The sequence below is a fragment of the Neolamprologus brichardi genome, chromosome 1 (assembly GCF_056152115.1).
Source record: "Neolamprologus brichardi isolate AB-2024 chromosome 1, ASM5615211v1, whole genome shotgun sequence".
Taxonomy (NCBI): domain Eukaryota; kingdom Metazoa; phylum Chordata; class Actinopteri; order Cichliformes; family Cichlidae; genus Neolamprologus; species Neolamprologus brichardi.
The window spans coordinates 14,635,513-14,663,423 of record NC_142104.1 but is presented as its reverse complement, the minus strand read 5'-3'; the positions used below and the strand labels follow the sequence as shown (position 1 = coordinate 14,663,423).

Below are 27,911 nucleotides of genomic sequence, written 5' to 3'. Positions count from 1 at the left end.
TGGTAGCTGTGGATGAAAACAAGAGCAGAAGATAGTGGATAGAACTGTGCTGTCTGTGCTAACAGTGAAAAGACACGAGATGGCGACAATGCAGCACAGGCCCGACGATGACAGCGTTAGCAACGACCCCTGGCTGCTGCTGCCTGTGGGTGACACAGTCTTCACTACATCTCCGACAAGGTGTCAGATGTTAGTTTTTATCGTTCGGCCACCCTTTTCAGCCGTAAGTGTTATGTCTCTCTTCTGTGCCGTCGCTGTTTCTAATGTAAGCTGATTTACAAGCTAGCTCCTTTATGTAACGTAAACGTATGTGTGCGTTTCAAAGGTGATCTAATGTACTCTGCTTGCGCTAGCTGACGTTAGCTTAATAGCAACATGTACGAAAACCAATCTGTCACCTCAGCATCAAGTATCGATAGCAAACGGGTCTAACTAGTTACTGCATATTAACAGTCTGTGGGTCTAACACAAACAGTTGGTTATAAGCTGTTCCCATTTTCGAGCAGTTTGGCGAAGCGGCACTAGCCCGCAATGAAGCGTAACGTTAACGTCAAATCAAGTGTAACCATTGCCACCGAGCTAATTTACATTTAACGTGTGCTAGCCTGTCATCGAACCCATCTAATATTCGGTTAATTAACCAACTTACAATTGCTAATCAGCTCATTTTTACGAAGTCCGCGTCAAAACGGGAAGTGACTGTTCCTGTCTGCTGGCATGTGCTCCACGTTATTTTCTGTCTTACCTGGATAACATTAGCTTAAATATCTGGGGGTATAATATTAACCAACTTGTCGAGCTAGGTTTAATTAGGTTAGCTGCTAACAACAAATTGGTTAAAGCTGGCTCGTCCAACTCATTTTCACCTATAGGGCCACATATATACATATACACATCGCTAAGGCGACCCAGACCTGCTTTTTCCCCATGTAATCCGATGAAAAACATATATTAAAAAACAAACAAACGAACTAATGATCAATAGGATGCGATACCTTTAAAAAGTAAATGCATTGCAGACCAAAGTTTATCTAAAAAATAAAAAAGGAACAAAACACTCACATGTAGAGTTTTGTATTTTGAACTATTTTATTGTGCTGTTTATATTTCAAACAATTCATAAAAAACTGGAAATACTTTTAACTTTCTATTTAGAAGTAATACTAAGTAATAATTGCATCTTGATAAGCATATTGTCTTTATTTAGCACTTTCAAAAATAAAAAGGTTTACAGGACAAGCTAGGAAACAAACGACAAATAAAACACTTAAGAAAAGATAAAAGGGAAACGTGCTGCACAAACCTAAAGGGGAAATAGATGCAATTGGAAATGAATAATAGGTAAAAAGCAAGTAGGTTTAAAAGCAAATAAATGAATAATGAAGAAATGAAAAACTCATAGTGGAAAAAGCTTGTTTATAAAAAGATGTCATTTAGAGCAATTTAAAAGATGACAGTGAGGTTCTTCTAAAGAATAGTTGTTCAAACAGAAAAATCTCGATTACCCTTGTTGATCTCAGCCGAAATTGTGGGATGGCCAGAATGGAGGTTATGATGAGGGGTGTGTAGTGTCAGAAGATCTGAAATATACTTCTGTACAAGCTCAGAGCGGGCCTTCTTAAAAAAAGCCTTAAAGTCTGTTCTAAAATTATTAACCAACAGGTAACCAATGAACGAAACGAAATTATTACAATTCCATTGCAAATCTATCCAGTGGCCTGGGCTGGTCCCTAAAGTGTTTCAGTCGCAGTTCAAAGAGACTGCTGCCCTGAACTGGAAAACTGGCCAGCACTAATCCCCAACTTTTGGTGACTAGATGCATTTAGCTACATTGTATACAAAACCTATAGGTCAACATAATTGGCTATCTGCCTCCCCTGTCTCTATCACTGCTGCAGGTCTCATGTCTTTGCAGTGGTCCTTTCACAGGACAGGGTCTGTGTCTTCTTACACCTTTGTGTTTGTCCTTTTGGCTGAATTCCCTTTTCCGTTTGTCTTTCATAATTCATGGTCCCCCTGTGGAGTAAGGTCCAAACAAAGGAGGAGAGGATGGATGGTTTTATGGCTAAATGACTCAGTGGGAGAGGTGCATTAACAGATAGTGATTAAAAAAAGGCAACTCTTGTTTTTTTTAACATCATCAGCTATCCATGTTTCTCTCTAGGCTGGTGATTGTTTTATCTTTTAATGTCTCAGATGTTTGTTTGAAGCATGAAAACATTAAGACCGTACATGGGCATTAACGCTGTATACCAAAGGGACATTCAGAGCTTTCAACAATTATGTAACAGCGATGTTTGTGTCTCAGTGTGATTTTAAGGAGTTTTATTATTTTTAGAGATATTAAAGCACACTTTGTTTCCCATACAGAAGGTTTCTTTTCTTGATTAAATATACAGAGCTGATGCAACATAAAGACAAGGTGGTGCAGCATCCCATAGGATTTCACCTCTATCTGTAGAAAGCACATCGCTGTGCTGATTGGTTCACTTGTGCTTCTTCTTTGTTACCATATTTTACACACACGTCCATGAGGAATTTCATGGAAGCAGGGAATCAGAGTTATGTTTGGTGTGTCTATCCACGCATTCCCTTTTAACTCTCTAAATGTTTGGTCTTTGCCAGAGTAATGCAGAATTACAGGAAGAATAATTAGTGCTGCAGGAAACCAGGACAGCCTTATTCCACTGAGATAGGCTTTTATTAGCCATTTTGTTGAGGTTTGAGATTTTATCTTTCTGCTGAGTCAAAAAATGGTGAAAAATGTTGGTTGGTGACCAGAGGCAAAGTTGCTGCCCATCCAGTAATGCCTTAAGGGGAGCCATTTTTTTTCTCATATAAAAACAATAAGAAAATTTGCTGAAAATTTCTTTTTGCTAGTCAGACTTTTTCTCTCATAGTCAGTTTTTGCTCCTTATTCACACTTCCTGATTCTAGATCATCTAATAATGTCAATTTATCAGTACTTTTGCTCTGTGTGAATTGTTTTCTCACAGTATTTGAATGCTGACCTTTTATGTTGACATTAGAGAGTATAGGTAATATCCAGAGATTGGTTGTATTGAGCTTGTTGTTGAAACACGTACCAAACAGGAAGGGTACAAAACAAGTATTAGTGGCTGTTTTGTTTGCAGACAATACTGTTATTTGTGGTCAAAACATGGCAAAGTAACAACAAATATACGAGTCACACATGCCTGTTTGTCTAGTTCCAGTCTAAACATGCATAAGCTAGTAAAACTAAGTCGCCTGCCACTGTACATCGATTCAGAAGTGCATACAACAGTAAACCAGAAATCTGTAAAACGCTGTCAGAAAGGGGTCATTCTTTTGGGCCATTTGTAGTGTTACTATTCTTTGGATTTCTCTGCAGCTTGATTTGCCTCATATAGACCTTATATATGTTATGGGATTGGGATATTTATCCTTTATTCCATTTGTTCCGGCTCTTGTGTAAATGTTATTGTGTCTTTTCTATTCTCTTTTTCTAGTCTGCGCTTGGTGTCTCAGTTGTTGTCCAATTTTAATTGGTATTTGAAGAACTGTCAGATTGTGAGATTTTTACACCTTAATCCTAATAATTTAGCATTTAAATCCCTAGTTGGGCATTTTTTCTTTCTAGAGTTTTCTCATAGCTGAAACCCAGATGTCGTGTTGTGGATCAAAACTGGTCACAGCACAAGGGCAATAAATGAACCATAGACAAACAAATTTGTAGTTTCCACATAGAGACCTAGAGGCTGTGTCTTACAAAGTGTGCGGTGTAGATCAGATTATTGTAATGAAGGAATTAAATGCAGCTGTATGTGTTTGGATGTCTTAATGACCAAATTATGTCATATTGTGAATGGACAGCAATGCGTCTTCTCTACAAACACAAATTAGTATTACCAGCTTTTTCATTAATTCATTTGAAAAAAATATATATAAACAACAGCTTTAAGCTCCATTTATCCAGGTCTTCGTTCATCTGTTGCATGGCAAAAATAATTTGTCAGGCTGTTAACAGGCACCCTAAGTCTGCTCCTGGTGTCAGCATTATAAACCCAGTGATACATGAAGTCTGTTACCTCAGCAGGACGAGAAGCGGGCCCTGGAAGAGAGCTTGAGTTCAAGCCACCCAGTGGCAGGATACATTTTTAATTCTCTATTTAAGTTTTCAGCTTTTTTTTGTCAGGTTTTTGTCTCTTAAAGGGAACAGTCTTCCAACTCATATCGTGTAATCGCTATGTAAATGAGTGTATTTGTTTGTACGCATCTAATCTACCACCGTACAAGGTGTACACAGGAGTGTTGCATCTGACGCATTCCTGTTTAAGCCGTATGGCTTGTTTGAATCTTTGGGAATGATGACAAACTTGTTTGTGTCTATCCCTTTGCTGTTCCTCGCTTTCACTGTCAGTGGAGTTTAACATGGTCTCTGCTTCTTTAACTTTATGCCTATTCTCTGTCTTGTCTCCCTTATCTCTGCAGGCTTGAAGAAGGGCTTGTTCCAAAAGGTGGCACTGGCCCTCAAACTCAAAGGTCAAGCATTGTTTGGGTGGAGCTCAATGGATCATGGTGATGAATGTTAAATTTTTTTTCTTGTCCAACAATTTCAACAAATTGGATGCAATGAACCAGTGTAGAGGTTAATACTGTGCAGAATTCAGTTGTTTTGTGTAAGAATTTCAGCTGATTTTTGATTTATCTTTATCCTCTTAGATCAGTTTGAGAGGGAGGGTGGAGCAATGTCACAGATTCAGGGGGGCGGGGTGGACCTCTGTGATAACCTACCCAACTCTGAAGCCCTCGCTGCTCAAACCCGAAACCTCAATGAGACAAACACGCTCACGCAAACTCAAAGTGTCTCTTCTTCACAAAATGGGGATGAGGGAAGATGTGGTTCCATCCAAAGAATCGCTCTTAACAACAATGGGAAGGAAGAGGAAATAGGACTGGGAAAGGAGGGATGCATAGGAAGAAACCAAGAGAAGGAAGAGGAAGATGATATTGATGAAGCGATGAAGGAAGACGATGACGAGGAGGAATCGGCGGAGTCAAGCTGTTTAAATCGCTGCCAGTCTCCAGACACTCCCATGACAGACTCTTCATATTCAGAAACTGGTAGGAAACCCAATGAGCTGCACACATAATCACAGAATCGTATTTCTGTTCCTGAGAACAGTGTCCTCAGCCTTCACCAGGAAGGCACTTCAGGTCTAAACAGGATTCATCACAGTGGAGGCATCACTCAAGTAAAAATGGTAACGCAGCATGTTGCTGCTGGAAGCAAAACTGTAGGCAGAGGGAGTGACTAAATGAAAAATCAGAACAAAGAGGATACATTTTATTTATATTTTGATTTTGCTGTCATTAGTCTATTTTTACAGAATTTTTTTTCTATTTACTGTTAAAAATTATTATTAAACTTTAAAACCTGGCCACACTAATATAAGTCAATGTCTACTCCCAAAAGGTCAAATCACAGCCACTAGTATATCCTTCAGTTTGTTTAAAGTAGCTACTTAACAAATAATGAAAAAAATACAGAAATTCTAACATGTTAACAATCCAGGGATGTCTTTTTTTTTAAAGTTATGCACGTAATTGATTAAAAAAAAAAAATCCAGTTTACAGTGTGACACGCAAATTAAGTATTATAAAAAGTAGTTATTTAATTAGAAGTGTAATCTAGTTTGTTAAATGTTTTCCTGCCTACAGTCTCAGCATGTAAATGCTAAGTGTGCAACACTTCTTCACAAATGCTAACTAAACACTCAGTAATATTAATGTGTAGAGGCTGTGTCTGAAGTATTACTGCGTAACAATTCAAGAAGAATCCAGCGTTCTGCTCAGGATCAGGCTTACTGTTTAAATGCCTTTTGTGTAATGCATTAAGTGGTCAGCATATTGGATTGAGGTCAGTCTGTCTGGGGGTGATGATGTCATCGATCATGTAACTAGAAAAAGTGACTCAAGATAGAGAACCTGAACAAATCTAATTGAGGGCGGCTGCATGTAGAGCGAGGAGGGTATCTGAGTAGAGGAATAAGTTAAGAGAAAGACAAAAGAAGTAGAAGCCAAAATATTGAATCCCAAAATTGCTTAAATACAATAGAATAGATAAAATAAATAATGTTAAAAAATAGTATAATATATAAAATAAAACATGGCAATAAGGGTAATGCTACACAACAAGAGTTCAATTAAATAGAAAAATTAAAGGCAAGTAAAAGTAAAAATATTAAATAAAATACAAAACTGGTGTGAAAAGTGTAGTAGAATAAGGTAAAGTGAAATAAATCAAATGGCTCACATTAAACAAAAGGAAATAAGTAAAAAACAAGCAAACAAAAAAACAAGCATATCAAATGGAAGACGACCTTAAAGTGGCTCAGAAAAACAGACTATGAAGTGTAGTTGACAGTGCCTTGGCCTAAACATTAGAGAATAGATGATCCTCTTCCGAACAGAGAGTAAGGCATAAGCACACTTAAAGTTTCTGCCACTGTCTGTGTCAAAACAGAGTAAAACCAGTTGATAGCTCACAAGTTCACTCCTGTTCTCTCCTGCATTGGCGTACACACACATGCTGCAAACACACAAACAGCTGTGTCGGCAAGCCACTGCAAAACTGTGAGCTTAGCACAGTTCCCATATTTACATTTGTGTGTTTATTGGTTGTAAGCCTTAAAGCCTGTTAGCAGCCAGCATTGACTTATCTACAACTGTGTGTGTGTGTGTGTGTGTGGGTGGGTGTGTTCATGCACTGATGGAATAATAACAGGGATAATATATTGCCATAATGTATTTGTATTATGTAAATTGTAGGGAAACAGTCTGTTTACATAGTTGCTTTGTAAGGATATAACAGTTCCTATAATGTCAGTCATTCAATTTTAAGATGAAGACTCAGTTAATAAGATAATATGGTTGTCTTTAGAGTTAGAATTAAGATTTGGATTAGGGAAGAAGTCTCAAGGAACTTAATGTCTTCTGAAGTGATTAAAATATGACTGTGGTTATATATTCATAATCAGTTTGCTTCTCTGGAGGAACGTGTTGATTTTAAATTTTTTTACACACTGGCATATTTGCAGTTCCTCAGTAATTGTCTGTTTTCCTCTTATCTTTCTTCCTGTTTGCTAATGTCTTTATTTACATCCACAGGGAGCCTGTTGGAGAATCCTTATCCTTTTAGTCCTGGAACCAGTCCAGAGCCTACATCCCCAGTCATTCCAGCGGGCAGTCCAGAAACCGTATATCCCATCAGTTCAGTGGAATTGATCCAGAATGATGCTGAAATGGACACTCGTATGTCAAAAACTGGATCAGGTGCCTACTCCATGGCGTCTATCACCTGCACACATGGATCTGCTTTCAGTACGGGGCCGATGGATTGTACATCGCAAATATTAACCTCAGGCACTGAGCCTACATGTGTCACAGAAACTACTAAAAGAATAGCAAAAAATACAAACTTCACTACAGAACAACTTACCTCATCCACGGAGCCTGCCTTAAACTGTGGGCCAAAAGGTGCTAGAGGGTCTACCGGTTCACATGCAGGATATAACACCTCAGCTACAGAGACATTTACGTTAACTGAGTTAGCAAAGTTTAACACTTCCACTGCCTCATCCGCTGTGAGTGCATCCCAAGAGCCCCTCAACTTCACCATGGGGATTACAACTACTGGAACAGACTCCACCTCCATCACAGGACCTTCATTATCAAATCAGGAATACATTACCTCCACTCCAGTCACCACTTGTTTCTCAGTTCCCGCCTGTGCCTCAGGATCTATTCCAGGCTGTGCTCTGTTGGAGTCCCTTGAGCAGCTGGCACAAAGAGGAGATGACAGCCACCTTCCACAGTCCCTTCACCAGGTACTGCAAACACTACTGCCACTTACCATCACTGATTGTGTCTCATTTGAACTCAGTGCTCTTAAATACTTTGTTGCTTTCTCTCATTCGAGTCTCTCTAAACTTTTGCTCTCACAGTTGTTAATAAATCACTCAACCTCATAATTGCAGTGGCACTTTGTACCCTAAAGCAGCTGTGTCTTCAGTAACACAAACTAAAATTCAGGTATGCATATAAGTACACTAAAAAGCTTCATGGACAGTAGATAAACACACAAATCCTGAGTGTTTCTATCTTCATAGATGCTCCGTACAGACCTGCATGATTGAACATGCGGCTCCTGGGGTGTGTGAATGTTTGAATATTTCTGTCAGTTTGATTATTAAATATCTCTAAAGGGCACGCCCAGCCTATTTTTACTTCCAGGCAAACAGGTGTCTACATCTGCGTTCACACATTCACTGGAGCCTCAAACTTTTTTAGACATCACTTCTTTGCAGTTGCAGTGAAGAAGCAGGTGGATCAAACATTAAGTGGCCTTTACCCTGCTAGTTACATAGTCCAAAGTTTGAGAGTGATCGCGCCCGTGTACGAATGGATCAGGTAAAGGTCAAAACCATTCACAGTGAGTAAGTGGGGACCATTTGTTTTGCTTCCTACGAACAAAACAAACGAAAGCAGGTGCAACCGATTTATATAGCAAAACAAATATCAGCTACTTACATCACCCATATATTTCTTACTTCTCCAGATATTGGAGCATCTGGTGAAGTTATAAACTCGGTTTTTGTCATTTTTATCACTACTCCTTTGATTTATTAGCCGTACTGAGGCTGCTGGCTTGTGGCTGTTTCTGAGCTTGGGATCGCTTTCCTTTGATAGCCACTTTAGCCTGATTAGGTTTGTTGGTACGAACGTTATTGTGGTGGTCGCCCTACACCTTAGTTTGGTGAACTTTGTGTCTTCGCTTACAGTGAAGAGCTTCCACAACATGTTAGTAGATGACTGTGAGTGTGTACACGGCAATCACACATAAATGAAAGGGACTAGCATGTCATTGTCATGTGAGGCTGACTGGCCGATCAGCAGTCAGGTCTGAGAATGCTCAGAATCTGCAAATTCAGGTCATTTGTTGGTCAATCAGGGCATCGCTACCCCTTTGGACTTGCTTTGGAAAAGTTCTTAGGCTTTTCATGGGCGTGCTCACACTTAATGTCACTTCATTCATGAGCACACACCTTTTGTCTACATTACAAAAATAACACCCACTGGGAAAATGATTATAGAAGTTACTATTTTAAACATCTTAAATTTGTCTTTGTTCAATTTATAAACTATAAAGCCACTCAAAGTTTTAGCTGCTGATTAGGATAAAACTGGATTGGCAAACTGAAAGGGTGCTTGAAGAGTGCAGTACTCCATTAAGTCCTTTACCCTATCCCATAATTCTAAAGAGCAATATCTGGTGTTGCCACAATGGTCATGCGCCACTTTATTGGTTTTTGTGTTGCCCTGCTGACAGATCAACAGAATTACTAAAGGGGAACATACTCTGGCTTTGTTGGGGAGGGACAGATGGAAAAATGGCATAGCAAACATGCCTCTGTAGTGGAGGATTTACATCATTGGTGGTGTAAAAATGAGGGAGGGAGAGAAAGGCTGGGGTCATGAATGACTGCCAGCTTTGAAACTAGCGTCATTAGCATAAATATGAATTGTAGGACAACAAACAGAAAAGGAAAGCAGCGAGCAATGAGGGGGAAAAAATGAGGTTCAAAGTCTAAAGATGGCTGTGTGTGTGTGTTAACCACAGAGAAACATTCTTGGAGTAATTTCTAGACAGTCCAGTATATGTATAATCTTTAAACGCTCTTTGTTTGGTCACAAAGTAGAACAATGAAAACTTATGGAGAAGTATATTTTATTTATTTATGTCAGTGAATATGTTATATATTAGTCATAATTGGTGTGGGGACAAATAAATCCATTTTAAATTGATCTGTATTTTTAGTGCAGCAGATGGTTATTTGCAGAAGAGACTGGAAACAGCTTTAAACTCCTCTTGTATCTAAACCATCCCGGCACAGTTACCTAGAAAAGGTCACTGAGTTGTCACCACCCCGCACTTCATTAGAAATGCGAGAGCTTTTTGTGCCCTCCTTTCCTCCTCCTCCTCTCGCGCTCTCTCTTTCTCTTACACACTTCTCCTGTTCTGTTATCAGCTGAACAAGAGACACTGAAAAGAGGTAGAGTGTCGACCATGGTCTCTCGTTTTTTCTCCCTTGCTGTTTTTCTTTTCTCTCTCATTTTCGCTCACTTGTGTGTCTGACCTAACAGCTTACTTTGTTGTGTGTCACAAAGAGCAGATTATATGTTTTTCTTCATTGGCATGGTTAATGATTATAGAATTTATTGCTGCAGTAGAAGGACAGCTTCTTCTGTACTGTATTGTGTTTCTAAATTACATATTTGTATAATTTTTTTCTAGTTTTCTATAAGGAAATCTTTGACACTTGTGTCATGTTGAGGAATCCCTCTACGTGAGGATTAGTTTCAGTCTGGTTTTAAACCCCAATTTAACCTGTTTCCTTGATGGCTTCTGTGACTGATGAGTTGAAAGCACACATGCACTTTATTAAAAGCTGTAATCTCTCTCTCTACAGATTGCTGAGGCCTTTGTCCTTCACGGAGATTGTATCCTTGTGGTCCTGTTGGTGTGTTGATGGGGTGGCCAAGCTTTTATTTTGACTTGTGCAAAACGTTTCTCACACTTTTCTCCTGTGTGCTTCTTGCCTGCTTGTCCGGGCAGATGTGACTCAACAGTAAGAAGGAAGGAAGAGACAGATTAAATGAGGCAAAAATGAAAAGAGGAAGTGTGGAGGAATCAGAGTGAAATCGTGCTTAAATCTGAGCTGGCTTTCAAAGAAAGCCTCAAGGTTTACGAGGTAGATAAACACAAAGAAAGATTAGCTCCAAATTTTAAACTTCAGTCACCTTTCATGACATGACAAGAAAAATGTAATGTAATGCTGGAAGAGTATACTTTTCAGAGAAGGACAGATGAGTTTTTACTAGTTTCCATTTTTGCATTGTTTTTACAAGTTATTTATGAATAAATGGGAAGTCTTTCACCATCTTTCAGTCTTTCATTTAGTAATATATTTTTTATTTTTTACTGCTGCACATGCAGCTCACATATTTGAAGTGGGAAATCCCAAATTCTGAGTCATAATTTTCAATGGGAACATCCACTCGGGTCAAATTTCCCACTCATGAAGTTATAGCATCTCTACCAGCCTCCCAACTCCACAAAACTTGTCATCTGGGCTACCATTGCTGTGTATTTGTGCCTCTTCAAATAAACCGTATACAGAGCACTGACCAGGCTCTATTTGTCAATGTGCTGCATCCAAGTTTCTAAGCACAAACATACTATAGAGTTAGAAAAACTATAGCATTGTAAGTTTTCTAATTGGCTGATCATTTTTACGCTAGTGCATGACGCCATAAAATTTTTGAGGGATAAGAAGAACACTTTTAGTTAAAAAAAAAGAAGAAGAAAGAAGCAAGTTTCGCCACGTGTCAGCCATTTTTACGCTTTTTTCTAGTTATTGAAGCATTTGTGAAATGACTTTAATTTCAATGGTGGCTGTGATATAAAACAGCATATTCAGAATTCAGAATCATTCAAACCTGATTAAAAACCACTTAAATTTTTTTTTGCTAATTTTCAATTCAATTCAATTCAATTTCAATTCAATTTTATTTATATAGCGCCAAATCACAACAAAAGTCGCCTCAAGGCGCTTCATTTTTTCAATTTTGCAGCAGTGGAACTTCTACTATTACTACAGTTTAATTTCAGGATTGTTTGAGTGCCAAGTCTGTATTTTATAATTATGTTTTCTTCATTTTCTTGTCTTTTTTTTTGTTTACTCATTGAAAATGCTCATTATGGTTGCTTATTATTGTAGTGGTTCATTGTGCAGACAGTTGGCCTGTTTTTCAAGACGTGGACTGTATAAGTTCCATATAGCACATATACACAGTGAATACTTCACCGACAGAAAACTCAAAAATGCACTTGGAGTCAATGACGATTGAGTGTAAAACAGTAAGAGGAAGATGTAAGGCAGAAGAGCATGACTGAGAAAGAACTGGAGGTTTAATCTGATGAAAGATACACAGTGGGAGGGAAAACCAGAAAAAGTCAAAGAGTAGGGAAGCCAGCTTAGCTATGTCATGCATGTATAGAGGGGTAGTTAGAAAGAGAGAGAAAGCATTGAGCCACGTCAAAGAAGGATTGTGTTTTCGCTGCTCATATCCATAAACATGAGACAGAATCGTGCACTGCGTTCCCCTCTGTCTCTCGTGGCCTTCCTCTCCTTCCTCCTCTCTCTGTCTCTGTCGTCCTTTTTTTTTTTTTCCAGAAATACCCTTTTGTCAACTCTAATGGTTTTCAAACAGATAGCCACAAGAGTTTAAAAGTTACTGCAATTTTCAGCGTTCCCAGTGTGGAGTGATGATGTGCATGTGTGCCATTTTGATTTACTTATTTTTTACATTTCTTAACCTATGGTGTTCAGACCAGCGGGCGTTATGGTGCATCCAGCTAGAGAGAGACTATCACCAGAGAGTATTGGATAACCTGAATGCACTTCAGCAGCAGTGGGGTAACACACAACGCACACACCTGTTGACCTGTAGGGTCATGCTAGTAATAAAGACTTTCTTCAATCCTAAGCATCAGGGAAGAAGCTGTGATAAAGTAGTGCTCATAATATTTAAAAATGAACATGGAGACATCCATGGTTGCTGTATTACTGAATATTGTGTTTGTCACTGCATGCATCAACACGCATGCTTAAAACAGCCTCACAGTATGATTTAAAGCCCTTATAAGAACAGGTCTTGCCACTCAGGAGCCATGTTGGTAATGCCTCTGAACAGTGCTTTAGGCAGACTCATCTAAAAAAAAATGGGAAGAGAGCTGTAATTTAAATTGGCGTCTTTTTAAATTTAAATCTAGTTTTTAAACTTTTTGAAAGACTTAGCTTTTCTAACGTATAAGTATACTTATCTGCATATTTAATACAATATGGTGGATTGTACAGAAGTGAAGAAGGTTCTTGAAAGGGAAGCAAAACATCTTCATGAACATTAAAAAAAAGTCCAGTTGCCCTCAACCTAAACACTGAAGAGTAGGCACACATGTGTCCTGGTTGAGCTGAGCAGGAGCATTGTCTGTACTGTCATGGAATTCAGGAAACTTCAGTCATATACAGTAATACATATTTAATATAGATTCAGTCGCCATAATATCAAGTCACATTTAGAGTTATAAGCCCGTTTTTATTTGTTTTCTTACGTAGCATATATTGCTAGTAACACGCTGGTACTAACTCTATCTCTGTGTGTTCTTCCATCTTAGAGAGTCAGTTTAAAACAACGCCCTCTGACCTGGCAGCTCAACATCTGGACAGTCTTAAACACATTTGCCAGACACACAATCGGTCAGTATGCACTTCTTTTCATGATATTTGTATTTTTAGCTTCGTCTTTGATGTCATCTAAACTAGGTGTTCTGAAAAGCAATGAATTTGCTTTTCTAATGTCTTTCCTAGCATGTAACAACTACATCAGCCCCGATTGATTTAGCCAGCTAAGTCTAGACGATGCAATGATGTCACAAAAACTCAATAACAACACAGCCAGTACACACAGTACAATTGACAATACAATTATCAGTTGATTCCAAATCAAATTCCAAATCAGAGGCGCAGACATTATTATCATCTGCGCCTCTGTGATAATGAGTGTGTGTTTTGTTTGAGTTCTTTTTTATTAGCGGAGGACTGTGTAAAATATGTCCTGCAGTGCTATTGGCTCATGCAAGTGTCCCTCACCAGAGAAATGAAACTCCCTCCTGTTTCCTTTTTTACTCAGAGTAGAATGCTTGCAGGACACACAGCCTTTTACATTATATGACTGTGTATGTACGTGTCTGCTTGAATCACTATAAGCATGAATATGTTAGTGTGTGATGTGCACTGCAGTGATAGATAAAACATATGGCCCCTGTCTGCTGCTGCTGCTGCACTTTCAGACATTTGAGCCATCACACTGCTAGGGTTTCACTCTGCTTAACACATGCACACACACACACACGTAGAAGAACATGCAGTATTACTAACACACGTTGTAATAGCAAGGGAAATGTGTCCAGGCTAATATTAGACTGAGAGTAGAGAAGGGTCATCCATATTTTGCGTTTTCATTTACTAAAAACAAGAACTAATCGTCAGTGCTCCGTATATCTTTGTTTCTCTCCTTTTTTTTAATAGACCAAGGAGTAGAGATGCTGAGGTAAGACATTTGTACTTTTTGGTATGTGTGTCAGTGACAGGTAGTGAATGTGCAAGTTATGTGTATTTTGCACAGACTGAGCGATATGAGTGAAATATCCATTTTATGTATTTAGGGCGCACATTGTCGTGTTCTGTGTTTAATTTGTAACATTGATCAACAATACAATGTTAAATAAAGTTACAAATTACACGTGTATTATTTTTTTAATAAGAATTTGTGTATGCGGTTTCAAATAGTGTGCTTCTCTGAACTTTGTGAGAGCTGAATTTGAAGAAGTTGGTGCTCTGCATTCATGTACGTCAGGTCAGTGACTATTAGCTGCATGGTTATAATTTAACTTGAATGCTGTTTGGTGTTAAGCTATGATATGAATAACCACTGTTATGTTGCTAGTGGCTCTCCTTAAATTCTCTTTAAAGTATTATTCTTAACTTATTGTTATGTTACTAATAAGACATTAGGGTAAAGTTTGGCCTAGTTTAATTTTTTACTGTGTGAATTTCAAAAAGTGTGTGTGTGTGTGTGTGCGTGTGTGTGTGAGACATACAAGTGTTTCTATCATACAAGTGTTCCCATTTTTAGGATTTCCTTTCTTCCTCAAACATTTTGAAAGCAGATTAAATTGTAGAAGCAGAAATCTCTATTCTGCTTCTACTGTGTTTCAAAAGGTCCTAGGAATTAATATAAATTTAAAAACCGTCATTTCCAAAGTATTGACATCATCCTATTGAAGAGAGAGAAACTGGACATAGTTGCGATTGTGACACACTCAAACAGGAGATACAATGCAAGGATATAAATGTTGTTATCAGATCAAGAAAATCTGTTTAGTGTAGCTGTTGTTAAATTCTTGTTGAAGAAACAATTACTCTAAGGTAAAAAGTCAGATACAAGGAGCTTCCACTTCAGTATACACTTAAAGTCTATTCTTATTTAAGAGTATTTATATTAGTTTATTAGAGGCTTTGGGTTGGTCTTAAGTTGGTTTTAAGGTTACTGATGCCTGGTTTTATTCATTTCTGTTAAAACTGTGTTGTCTGATGCAGACCATCAGGTTGAAGGAGGGATGGAGCAAAGAGCCGAAGACACCTCTTGTTCAGTCATGCCCTCCGTTAATTTGACTGATGGTCTCAGTTCCCCTGAGATCTCCGGCAAGGACAGGGAACACCCACCAATGGAGTCAGAGGGGAGAAATGGTTTCCATGGATCTCAGCTCACTGATGAGCAAGGCAACGACAGAGAGGGAAGAGAGGCAGAAGGAGGGGCAGGATGCACCATTTCAGGAAACAGGCTGCACCCCTCTACAGCTGAAGAGTTGGATCAGTCCAAACCTGCAGAGCAGCAGGGACAAGATTTAGGTCCAGCACAGGAAACAGAGGCAGAAGAGCAAGAAGAGGGGGGTGACGTGGAAGAGGCAACGGACGCTTTGGAAATGGAAGATGAGGGAGAGGAGGAAGAAGGGGAAGAGAAGAAAAAGGAAGGGGTGTCCTCCGTGAGTCAGAAAACTCTCCCAGTAGAGACTGTGTGCAGCGGGGCAGAGGTGGAGATACAACAGCTGTATCAGGATGCCCGAGCTCAGGAGAGGCTACATGTGGAGATGCAGGTATATATGATTTTGGCTACTTAAGACTCACTTCATTTAGCTTTAACATATTTTTATTACATATATTTAAAGAAACAGTTAAAGGAACTACACAGTTCAGTCAGTATCTGTTATTAATATTATCTAGGAGTTCCTTGTTTGGTTGCTAAAATGTAGCACTGTTAAAAGGCCCAGTCAGTACCTGTTTTATTCCGTTGATGAAGTTTGCATTGCTTTTGGTACTTTGTGTTGGCCAATTCAGTTTCTGTATTTTCTAAAATAAGATCAAACATGAAAACCTGTTTTAAAGCAAATGCAGCCTCCTTTGTCTTTGTTTATGGGGACAATAGTATTCAAAAACAAAAGCAAATGGAACAGTTTTCACTGCCTTCATAGGCCTCAGTCAGTGTTACAGCAGAGTGTGTTACACCAGAGAGCAGAGCAACAAAATGGATTACAGCTTCATAACTGTATATTGACATTTAAGTTCTATCTGTATCCTATTACTGCAGGAGAGCACTAAAGCCTCCCTGCACCACGAGGTAAACCTTCCTCACGAGGCTCACATGAAGCAGCTGGAACCACATGCAGAGATGAAGGAAGTGGAAGAGGAGGAGGACTATGATCTAGACCAAGCTGACATCATTAGAGAAGCTCCCTCTTTGGATGCAATGGCAAAACTCATCACTGTAGAGGAGGTGAGTACATGTTGTTAGTAGATTCACTATTTCCTTATGTCTTCAGTGACTTTGCATGGACTGTATATTAAAGATGGACATGGCGACCATCAAATCACCCCCTGCTTTTTGAAATCTTGATTTGATGAAACCAGCGCTGAGCAAATTTGGAAAACAGTGTGGCGTGTTATAAGCATCAGTTAATGCTAGCAAGTTTAGTTTGATAGAATGTACAGATGCATTGCACACATACAGATGCCTTTGTACATTGGGTTATGTAATATACAAATGTAATGTTGGCATTTAACTTAAATTGGATAATTCTTGGACACTCTGTTAGTCCAATAGGATGAAAAGAAAGGCATTTATTGTCATGTAATTCCTATCATTCAAATCAGCAACTTAACCTTTCCCTAAAGGCTGAATTTAAAAAATGCATCTGTGTTCAGTCTTATTAAAGGTTAAATTAGATGGAAACAGCAGGCTGTAAACAGATTTTGTTCTGCTGGACATTTTACATTCTCGTCTGTGTGGATTGACTCAGTTTGTGTTTGCCCTTCCAGGCCCTCCATTATCAGAGGCATGTTGCTATGTTGAAACAAAGCTAATGCCATTGCCTAACCATTACTGATATCCATGATGGATTTATTTTGTTGATGTGAAACCCAGTTTGACATTTAACTACTCTCCACCAAGAAAAAAACAGAGGCAGTAGTGAGGGCAACACCTTATGTTTTTTTTAGTTTGATTTAATACGTCTTTTTGTTCCAGCACCAAAAATAATGCATATAAAAATAAAAACTGCTTATCTGTGGAAGTGATATGAAAAGAGACATTTATGATTCATGGCAGAATTGTAACATTTGACCTACATGAACCACACCCTTTTGGATGACATAACTATTACCTCATCGATAAGCACAACTGCTCGATGAACATTAATTTGCCACTGTAATCTATATTTGAACAGCTTTTGCACTGTATTTGGCAACATCTAAGCTCTAATGTGCATAACTTCTGTTACAAGGAAGCACTGACAAAGAGGTTCAAAACTCAGCACTGCTGATTGTGTGGTGTGCTGCCACCTGGTGGACATGGCTGGTGTGGTGCACGCTCTGTAAGACTCAGTCTGAGAGTATGAAAAGATTTAATGATGTAAATATAAGTTGTGCTTATACTGATTGATGTGTCTACCCAGGCTAACATTTCTGGTTGTTCTTATGTTTCTCAGGTATCACCCGCCTCTGGCCTTGTCTCCATATTAAAGAAGCGAAAGGTCTGCTTAGACGACGTGAGTGCTTCTTCTAGCTCAGACCCTCGACCTGAGAAACCCACTGCCAAACGACGTGTCCGCTTTAAAGTTCCTGATGACCACTATGAGCCTGGTATGTTTTTGTCTTTTATTGTTGACGGTTAAAGTTTCATATTGCTCTATAAACACAGAAATAGTGTAAGAGAGCAGTGGCTGCATTTCTAATACTGGACAGGTTAAATTACACCAGCTGTGGCAGTCCATTGTGAGAGTGTTTAAAATAGTTGACGAATTGCAGCAAATTTCCAGCACACTTTAATCCTGTGTATTGATCTCTATAACTCTCTGTATCTCTTTCTCTGTAGATGTCGGCAGTGGCGACTCCTGCCTGCTTCTCTTCCTGCTTTGCCTGGTTACTGTTTTTATCAGTGTGGGGGGCACCGCCCTTTACTGTGCTTTGGGCGATGCCCAGTCTTCGGTCTGTCAGGACTTCTCCAGAAATGCAGACTTCTACATTAACCAGATACAGCGTGGAATAGCTCAGATCCAACACTGGTTTGCTCCTGGGTCATAGCAGAAAATGTGGAGCCACTGACCTTAGTGTTTGTCACTGTAGGTTCAATGTAGTCTCTGCTACTTCCTAAAACAATGTTTTTGTGGTCATGGTGCCAGGCAGTCACTATTTATCTGTTACTTATCTGCGGAAAGTGACTGTTATTGTCTGAACATCTATATCAGATACAGCTGGCGTTTCTAAGCCTGCTCCACTGCATTTTTAATGCTCTGTGACTACAGATCCAGAGTTCACTCAGTCATAGGTCGAATGTCTCTTTAAAACACTAGATTGAAAAGGTGATCAGACAGAGTGAGACTGCAAAATAAAGTTGTCAGTTTTATTTCTGAACAGAAAAATAACTGAACTGCAGCCCTTCACAATCTTTTCCAAATTAAATATGTACTAATTTATCAAGCTAAAAATAAAATTGCAGAGAGCTAGAATACTTCCATTTAAAAAAAATTACTGACAGATAATCAACCATGACTGGATACAAACTTGCTCACACTGCTCTCCCAAAATCAGTTTCCTGAGACACGTAACACATGTAAATGTAAATATTGCATAGACACACGTGCAGTTTGTTAACTAGGGAGCACATAGATGCCCTCGACACACTGCACAAATGGGAAGAGGCCCAGTGGGTATTTTTAATAACATTGCAACCACTGCTGTTGCTTTTATTCTTTCTTTCTTTCTTTTTTTTAAATTTTAACAAGAACAATTTTTTCTGTGGTCTCCTACTTGGAATGAAATCTTTATGTCTTAATTATGTCTTAAAGTTTTGAATGAATGTATAGATGTTAATGTTAGACCTGTGAGGCATTTGAATATTGTCAGAAAATATGCTGAGAGGAAGGGGTATTTTGGTATTTGTCATAACTGAGCTGCTAATGAGAAACAGTCACATCAACTATGTTCTATTTGGAAAATAGCATAAATCAGTCCAAAAAAATGACCCTCCTGACCCCCTCCGACCCCCCTCACATGTCCTTTTTATTGCAATGACTTTAGTGTATTTAAATTAAATTTAAATAAAGGGTAAGCAAAATGTTTGCCTTCATGCTAGATATCTCCTTTACTAATGAAATTGTGAGGGCTAAAAGTGATGGGGAAAAAAAACAAATAAATTTGAACCTATCTCTGTTTTTCAAGCACCTGTAACTTGGAGTTAGAGGTGAAATTTTGAATGCCTTTATCAAATATGCTAAAGTTATTTTAATTGACAACCTGAAGGTGTTGGTTTTTTTTTTTTTTTCTTCATGGATTGAGTCCTGCATCTTTGTTAGCTGTGCAGCTTTCTATTTCTCCCTGTACATATTTGATGTGGTTGTCCTGTTGCCACCCTCGTCTGTGTAAATACCAACAGCGGGTTAACAGTGAGCAGACATCAGTTTACGGACTTAACTGAGGCAGATCTGTCACTGTGTAGCACATGTACAGAAACACAGTGCGCCTCTGTACATATTGTTGAATCAATATCTAACTTGTTGCACATAAGATCGGTACAATTTTTTTTAAAAGATATTGCAATATTTCTACAGGCATTATTCTCTCAGTTCTAAATGCAGAGTTGATTTAATAAAACAAAATATCCACTAAATATTTGCACAGACCACTTGAACAGAAAACACTCGAAGTGGGTGTGGAAATATTTAAGTAAACAAGGAGACCTTTTTATAATTATGTGGAAAACAATAATTGCTCAGTGTATGTAATTTGTTCAGGCCTTGGTTTTGATGGGATCATATGAAGCACTGTCTGTCTGTGTGTTTTTAGGGATTCTGGGCATCACGCTCTGTTATTTTTTCAGGTTTTTTTTTTTCCTATTTTCCAAAATAACTTAACTACTCTCAGTCTTCCATAATAGTCCACTAGATAACATTTTTGCCATTTCATTTGATGACTTTGAGTCCTGGTTTGACATGGAGAGAAATTTGTGAATGAAACCAACCCTTTATTCTCACACCAGTGCTTTAACTCTTATGTTCTGCTCATTGTAAAGCACATTTTAGTCTTACTGAAATCAGTTTTACACCTTAATCTCAATTTTGCCTTGTTATTTCAATGTGTACATGCAATGTTTGGTGTTTTGTTTATTGGTTGTTTTTCTTTTTGGTTATTGTAGTAGTGGATGCCATAAAAGTCCTGGAAAAACCACATATCCTAAAATCTTTTCAGGAAGTGAAGAAAGCAAATCTCTGTTTAAGGCGGACAATTCAATTCCTACTTTACCTATGATTCCCTAATAGACAAAACAATATTCTCTGTCTTTTATGTCACTCACAAAACCCTGATCATTGATTTTTAAGGATATGGGGATATTTTTCCAGGACACAGGGGGTAGCAGACTCACTCTTGTTTTTATTTGCACATGTCATCTGGCTGGTTCAGATGATGATCACTCAGAAATCATCTTATTTAATCTTTCAGATGAGTTTAATTATTTATAATTAAAATAAAATTAGGGATTTCATGTGTAAGTGGCTAAGAGAAACAAATGCATCTTTTTTCCCCTCCATGTTGTCAGCTTGCATCAGATTACCTGATTCGACAGAAAAATGTATTCCCAAATGCTTCTGAACACCATCATCTAGGCCGAAGATTGTTTCTGTTTTTATTATTTTGCCCCGCAGTTTGTGCTGCTGCTGTCAGTATCACCTTTTTGATGCAACAATTGGTACAGATGTTTCATCTGTAAGCATGATATGAATAATCATGTCTTTTTTTTCTCCTGTTGGTTTTGCAGAAAAATCTTATAAAACAGATGAATGAAATTTCACAGTTCTGTGCATGAATTTTGTCCCACTAAAACCATTTTTATGGATCATTTGAGTCTCTTATTTTATTCTCACAGATTTTTGTTTTTGTTTAAAAACCAAGAACATCTCTTCCTTGTTAGGCCACATGTTATATTCATTTAAAAGAGTTTTTATGAGAGCTTCCATCTTTGGCTTCTTTTTTAAGGAGAAGAACAAAATGCTAGTGTGCCAGATGTGGTGAAAGTTTCTCCATTTCAATAAAATAACTAAACAAATAATAACAATAAGTGTTTATCTCTATGTTGTAACAATAGTTAATTTTTTTATTTTATTTTAAAGCATTATTATAAATTCATTAAAGTTTTTATGGTCCCAAATTGCACATAGAAGCAATATGTATAGAGACACCAGTCAAACCAAAAGGTTTTTTCTTTTTAAAAATATGCACACACACACACCAGTTGCTTATTTTCATGCAACTTACTGCTTATTTAAAACTACATTAACATAAAGCTAAAGGCATCACGCTCTTCGGCCGTTAAAGGACAAACTAGATCAACCGTTTTCATAGTTTGCTAATCCTTCTTTTAGCTAGTTGAGCTCAACAACAATGGAGGAAACTCGGGAAGAGGTTAACGTCAGAAACTTTTGCAGAAACTGGAGGAACTGCTGCAACTATGTTTTCCAGAACAAATTTATGTTTGCGAGTTTGGCGGCTGTTGTCCTCGGTGAGTTACACTTGATTTAAGACTGTTAACATGCTCTAGCTAACTTTCTTTAAAACAATATGGTAGTTAATCAGGACTTTCAGAACTGTGTTCCCACTTTCTTGTGGGAACACAGTTAACAAAACAACCACAAAGTCATTTTTAATATTTGTGCTTTAACAACATTAATTTATTACACCGATTTTCTAATACAAGGTGAAAATTGTTTATACAGGTAACCTCAACAACTAAACAGGCATTTTTGCTGCCTACACCTTTGGTTGCTGGGCGAATCAAGCCTCCCTGTGTTAGCTGGACCTCCTAGCACTGCTATTTCTGGTTCTTATAACAAACTACGGTAACTGCTAGCAGTGCTGAGAGTTAGCCATAAAATAACTGTGGGTGTAACTGCACCATCCACTGGACCTGATCTATGTGACCCCAGATCTTTACATTATCAACAGGCACGGACACTGAACAGATCCTCCACACACGTGGGATGTTTTTTATTCCTTTATTTATGAAGTATACACGGAAGTACAACAACAATATAACAATCCAAAACAGATCTACACTACAGTTTACTAGGCAAAATCATCTTTACCTTAAATAAAATATTGGAGGTTGAAGAAATGGGTTAAAAAAAAAATACAAATGAGAAAATAAGAGTAAAATTTGTTAATAAAGCTTGAACACTAACAAGATGTACAAAACAAAGGCTGGTTCATTCTTTTAAAAAAGTTTTATAGCAGTGGAATAGACGGTGTCATATAATCTGCTCCTCCTGTTGAGTGTATCAGCAGCAGGTTAATTCAGTGGAGAATATTCATCTTCAACTAGTATGTAGGAAACAGATAAATGACAACACACATCCCCTGCAAGGTGTCTTTTTAACCAACAATTATGAATTGTATTATGTAAGTCATGTATAAGTATGTATAAGTCATTAGTACATTTTTCAGTAAAGAAGTAAATGTTTGTAATAAAAAAAACAAACAAATGTTGGCAATGTGTTTGGTTTATATTCTGTATTCTATGGTATTGTTACGTTTTTGGCTCTTGTTTTGGCTTCACTATTCAACTTTCTCCAGTTTTTCTCAGATTTTTCCCCTTTCTCTGATTTCTGCCTCCTCTCTCATGGTCCTCCTGCCCCCATCTGTCCACTTATCCATCTGTTTTCTGTTGCTCATTGAGGTCTGGGTTCCTCTCCAAAGCCAGCTCCTCCAGCTCTTTTGGATGGACACCAATCCATTTCCTATCCAGCTGGGAGACTTAATCTCTCCAGTGGGGGGGGGGGCATCTGACTTCAACCACTGCTCAATCCACAAAGCAACAAAACCCTATGGCTCCTCCTGTAGGTGGTGGGCCCCCACGAGAACGTATGTGGCTAATTCAGGCTGAACCTGACTGGGTCCCATTGGTTCCCCGGCACCATGTCCTCTAATGGAGAGCCTGATTACCGCCACAGAAGAGGCAACAATCTGGCAGAAAAGACTGGAAAACCTGCCAATGGGTGGGCAAACCAAAAGGCTGCCCCACTTCTCTACCTGAGAGACGACAGAGAGCGAGAAAGAGAAAAAAAAGGGGAAAACAAGCCCAAGCACGAATTATATTTAGAAGAAATGGTACAATAGCTTATTAAACACTAATCCAAAAGCAAAATAATATTTGTTAATGATTAATCTTTATCTTGGCATCTGTACATGTTTGAGAAATTAGGTTGTTTATTTTGTTATTGAGAATAAATAAAATTGTGATATTTTGTTTTAACTGGTCAGTGTTTTGTTGTGTTTAAATTCGCATTTTCTTTTTAAATCAAAGTAAATAAGAAGAATTTCAAATAAGACATTTTTAAAAAGATGTCCTTGATCATTTTTCACTATATGATTTTTTTATAAGATGAAATTATAAACTTTTTTTCTCTTTCATAAAAAAATATTAAAGTTTTTGCATGGCTTTTGTATTATTCCTGCACTCACTCATTTTCAAAACATTCATGAGCTGTTTATGTATTACTTTCACGCAGGACTTGCTGTTGGCTTGATCATCAGGAGTGTCGACACGCTTACAGAGGTAGAAAAAAACTACCTCGGCTTTCCAGGATAAATACTCATGCAGATGCTTCAGTTCATTACTGTTCCTCTTATTGTGACCTCTGTGATAATAGGTAAGATAGTGGATCATTTATCACCAAATTAACTGATATATTCTGGATATCTAAAGTGCTCTGCAGACGTCTTGAGCCACATCTCATTTTTCAGATATAGTTTCCAAGGAGCCAGACTTGCTTGTAATTTTAAAGTGGTCTTGAGCAGTAGTTCTCCCTGCTTTCGGAGGATTTCTTTGGACATTGGTGGCTTTTTCACTCATTTTCAGTCCAGTGATCAGTACTATTTTCAGAGGAATGCTTTTTTGTTTGCTCAGCCACACAAACACTGTATAACACACACACACACACACACACACATATACATATATATATATACATATATATGAGAAACAGTCCTGGCCCTTCAGCTGAGCTATCTAGTTTCTAAAGTCTCAGCGGAAAGGTGGATGTCAAGAAGCTGCCTTTCTTAAGCAAGAGAAATGAATGAATTCAAATTTGATATTTTTGTCTCAAATCGTGTCAATGTGTATGGAGGAGGTCAGAAGAGAGGTACAACAGTCAGTATCTGCAGCATGGTGGAGGCTCTGTCACAGTTTTCAGCTGCTTTTTAGCCAGTGATGTCAAAATTGATAAAAATTAATGATGTGATCTCAAGCACACTGCCAGTACAGTAAAACCATACCTCGATAGGAAAACGCATAATGGAAAACTGTCTGTCATGGCTTGGCCTCCCCAGAGTCTAGAGCTCAACATTATTGAGGCAGTGTGAGATCATCTGAACAGAGAACAGAATAAACGGGCGCCAACATCCACAGAAGACCTGTGTGATGTCCAGCAAGAAGCCTGGAGAACTACTCCTGAAAACTACTTTGAGTTAAAGAAATTACAAGAAAGCTCCCTATGAGAGTTCAGGTTGTGCTGAAGAATAAAAAAATAAATCTTGACTTTCAAGCTAATAAGTTTGTCTTACCAGCAAATAAAACTGCCGTTTAAGTTAATGCTTTGTCTCCGAGTCCTGCACTTGGGTCCAGCCACTGCCCGCCACACAACTTATCGCGACACTCACGCTCCTAGCCTGAATAAATACCCTTAGAGTTAGTTGTTTTTTTTTTAGTGGTTATTGTATTTCACTTCATATCAGCTAGTTGTTTTTTGTTTTGTTTTTTTAGTACTACTGCAATAGAAATCATATCTGTTTAGTAAGTAATTTCCTTCCTTTATCCTCTCCAGTTACTTGCCAGTGGGAGTGATGTTCATGACTGCTAGCCGTGTTGTTGATGCTTATGATTGATAAACCATCTACAAACTGGGAAAGTTCATGGCTGTAGTTGTTTTTGGGTAAGTTCTTTCATCTGTCTTTATTAACAGAATACGGGCCTATAATTTAGCTGCATTTCTGACCCTCATCCCAAAATTTGTAAATGGTATATGGGCTGGTTCCTATATAACACTTTTCTGTTCTGCTTGAGCACTCAAGTGCTTTACGCTACAAGCCTCATTCACCAATTCATCCACACATTCATACAAGCCCTTTTTTCTATACCTAAGGGCTTTGTATCTAACATTTACACACATTCACACTCTGATGAATGCATCAGGAGCAACTTGGAATTCAGTATAATGCCAGCTGAATCAGAGCCAAAATGGAGTATACAGACTCTGCAGACTATAATACAAAGGTTTTATTTACACTTCAGTAATTGGCAAGAAGTTAGTCTTGTTGGACTGATGAGGTGGACTTCAGGGGACTGAACCAGGGAACATGAGTCCAGTCAATGGGAAGTTACCAACAGAGAAAACTTAAGCTGAGTTGGATACTGAGCCAAATAGTGTGCTGGGAATCCAGAAGAGGAATCCACAGTTGAAAGTTCTCAGACATTGGTGAAGACAATCAGAGAAACAGGCTTAAAGACAGATACATAGCGTAAAAATAAAAACAATGAGAAGAGAGCCCATCGCAGTATGACAGGAAATAACCACAAGATGAATAACAAACACAGAGTGGGATATCAGAGACAGGGGGACACTGAGGGTCAAGACGGAGTGAGGCTAAGACATGGAAACACTCGGGGATGCTGGGAGCATTAGAAACACAAGATCAACAAAATCAAAACCAGAACCCAAACTCAATAAATACTAACCAGAAACCCAGGACTGTAAGTATTCACTTTAAATTGTGTGTTTTAGGCTCATAATCCACGCAGGAATTTTTCTACCAGCGCTCTATTTTCTGTTCACAAGAACTAACCCCATAGTTCTCATTAAGGGGGTTTCTCCTGCGCTACTGACTGCAGTGCTCATCTCATCCAGGTAAGATTACCTTTGAGGTCTTGGTTCTCAGCTTTGAGAATTATGAGTGATTGGCTCACTGTAGTGGTAAAAGTTGCTACCAATCAAATTATGATATGGTAAAGTTAAAACAAAACACAACTGACTGTTTTATATTATATCTAATATATATTATGTAATTATCCTTATAATTACAAACTGTTTTATGTAAGATTTATGTTTTGTAATTTAAATCTGACATCACAAAAGTATTTTGGATAATGTAAAGTATTTTAGAGTTTGAATAATGCATTTTGTAACTGCAGTACACATAATACTACGGTAACTTTCAGAGACCACTGCAACACTGTGGTGAATGTTTTTCGGAGACTGCATCGGTGTGGCACTTGTCTGTCATCTGTCCAGACATGAACGGGAAGAAATGGACCTGACAAGGTGATGTTCTAGATTAGCGGTCCCCAACTCTTGGGCCGGTCTGTGAGTCGTTTGGTACAGGGGTTCAGTGTGTCGTACAGTGAAATGGATCAGCTGTCAACAGAAATAAATATTATGGTGGTAGTTTAAAGTTCATATTTAAATTTAAAGTTCAAAATCTGCAGAGTGAAGCTTATACATTTACATTTTGTTTCTTGTGGTTGTTTTGCGCTACAGAGAGGTTCGTGCTGAGGAATCTGCCCAAGGAGAGGAAATGTTATCCAGCACCCCGTTGCCTTTGGACAATACTGAATCTTTTCAAACACCCATAGAACTTATTGTTTGATTTAGTGGCTTTTGCTTTGTATTTTACTGTTGTAATTTCATTGGATGGTTTAGAAGACTGACATCAAACAGAAGACTGTTAATGTGAAGAATCTAGTAAATGATGTACAGCGATACTACAGAGATATCACAATCTTTGTGAAGTAGTATGACATATTTCTTTATTTAATTATTTAAGTTTTAATTGAATTGATATGACATGTACATGAACTGAATTCAAGTAATATATTTAGTATTTCTTTTTAATTAAAATTCTGTAATTAGTATGCTGTTTATTTGAAAATTTGATTTGAATAACTATCAGGAAAATGTTAACATGTCCTCACTAGGCAGTGGGCAGTATCTTTATAGGGATAATGTAAAAAATAAAATAAAATAAATAAAAATTTGTGTGATGATACATAAACAGTAATTTGTGTAAATTTTGAAGAAACACAAATTCATAAATATTAGTTTACCAAGATTCATTTTGAGGCAACTTACAATAGTAGACTAACATTCAAAAATGAGCAAAACCACATCTGGTGCCAGAGACATTATATTATTATTCCAAAAGGACTTTGCTGCTGAACAATAGTTCATCTGTTTTAAACTTCTGAAAACAAGAGCACTGCAGCTGGTAGGCCTTTTACCATATAGATGGCCAATCATCCAAACCACGCAAAAATCACGCAAGTGACCATTAATCTGCTGAAAATATATGTTTATTAACAAAACAAATAGATCAAATGCTTTTCTTAAGTGTACCTGTGTCTCTGTCCAGCATCTTTCCAAAGTTTTGCTAAAAGTGCACAAATATTGCACAATAGAGAATTCAGAAATCACATTTGATAGTGCATACTTCATTAGTTCATATTAATAAATCTAATAACAACCATACACAGCATTACCTAAAACCAAACTAAAATTAAAAGGAAAGGCATTGGTTTATTATATTAGTAATATTAACATGTTATTATTAATAATATGTTTATTGACATTTCTATGCCATATACAA

At 37.9% G+C, this 27,911-nt stretch overlaps 1 protein-coding gene across 6 annotated transcripts; it reads left to right on the top strand.

Annotated features, from left to right (window-relative positions):
• Positions 1-87: 87 nt before the first annotated feature.
• Positions 88-27,305, top strand: cnsta (consortin, connexin sorting protein a). 6 transcript variants are annotated; one of them, XR_015717108.1, is made up of 18 exons: positions 88-223; positions 4,474-4,560; positions 4,705-5,106; positions 7,153-7,871; positions 10,515-10,545; positions 12,438-12,524; positions 13,283-13,364; positions 14,196-14,217; positions 14,457-14,514; positions 15,267-15,823; positions 16,315-16,500; positions 17,711-17,864; positions 18,097-21,777; positions 23,783-23,923; positions 25,097-25,204; positions 26,054-26,176; positions 26,488-26,590; positions 26,807-27,305. XR_015717108.1 is itself a non-coding variant. In XM_006779928.3 (13 exons), the coding sequence occupies exons 2-13, from the start codon at positions 4,551-4,553 to the stop codon at positions 18,303-18,305; spliced, it is 2,526 nt and encodes an 841-aa protein (XP_006779991.2). In that variant the 5' UTR covers positions 88-223; positions 4,474-4,550; the 3' UTR covers positions 18,306-23,099. The 6 variants fall into 6 exon arrangements, 1 of the variants encoding a protein (XP_006779991.2); XR_015717091.1 differs by having other exon boundaries at positions 14,457-14,523; positions 26,133-26,176; XR_015717090.1 differs by having other exon boundaries at positions 14,457-14,523.
• Positions 27,306-27,911: the final 606 nt, after the last annotated feature.

Excerpts from the sequence above, each read along its gene's own strand:
- cnsta (XM_006779928.3), top strand. Across the intron at positions 7,872-10,514 it reads TTCCACAGTCCCTTCACCAG|ATTGCTGAGGCCTTTGTCCT; the intron begins GTACTGCAAACA and ends CTCTCTCTACAG. Across the intron at positions 15,824-16,314 it reads GGCTACATGTGGAGATGCAG|GAGAGCACTAAAGCCTCCCT; the intron begins GTATATATGATT and ends CTATTACTGCAG.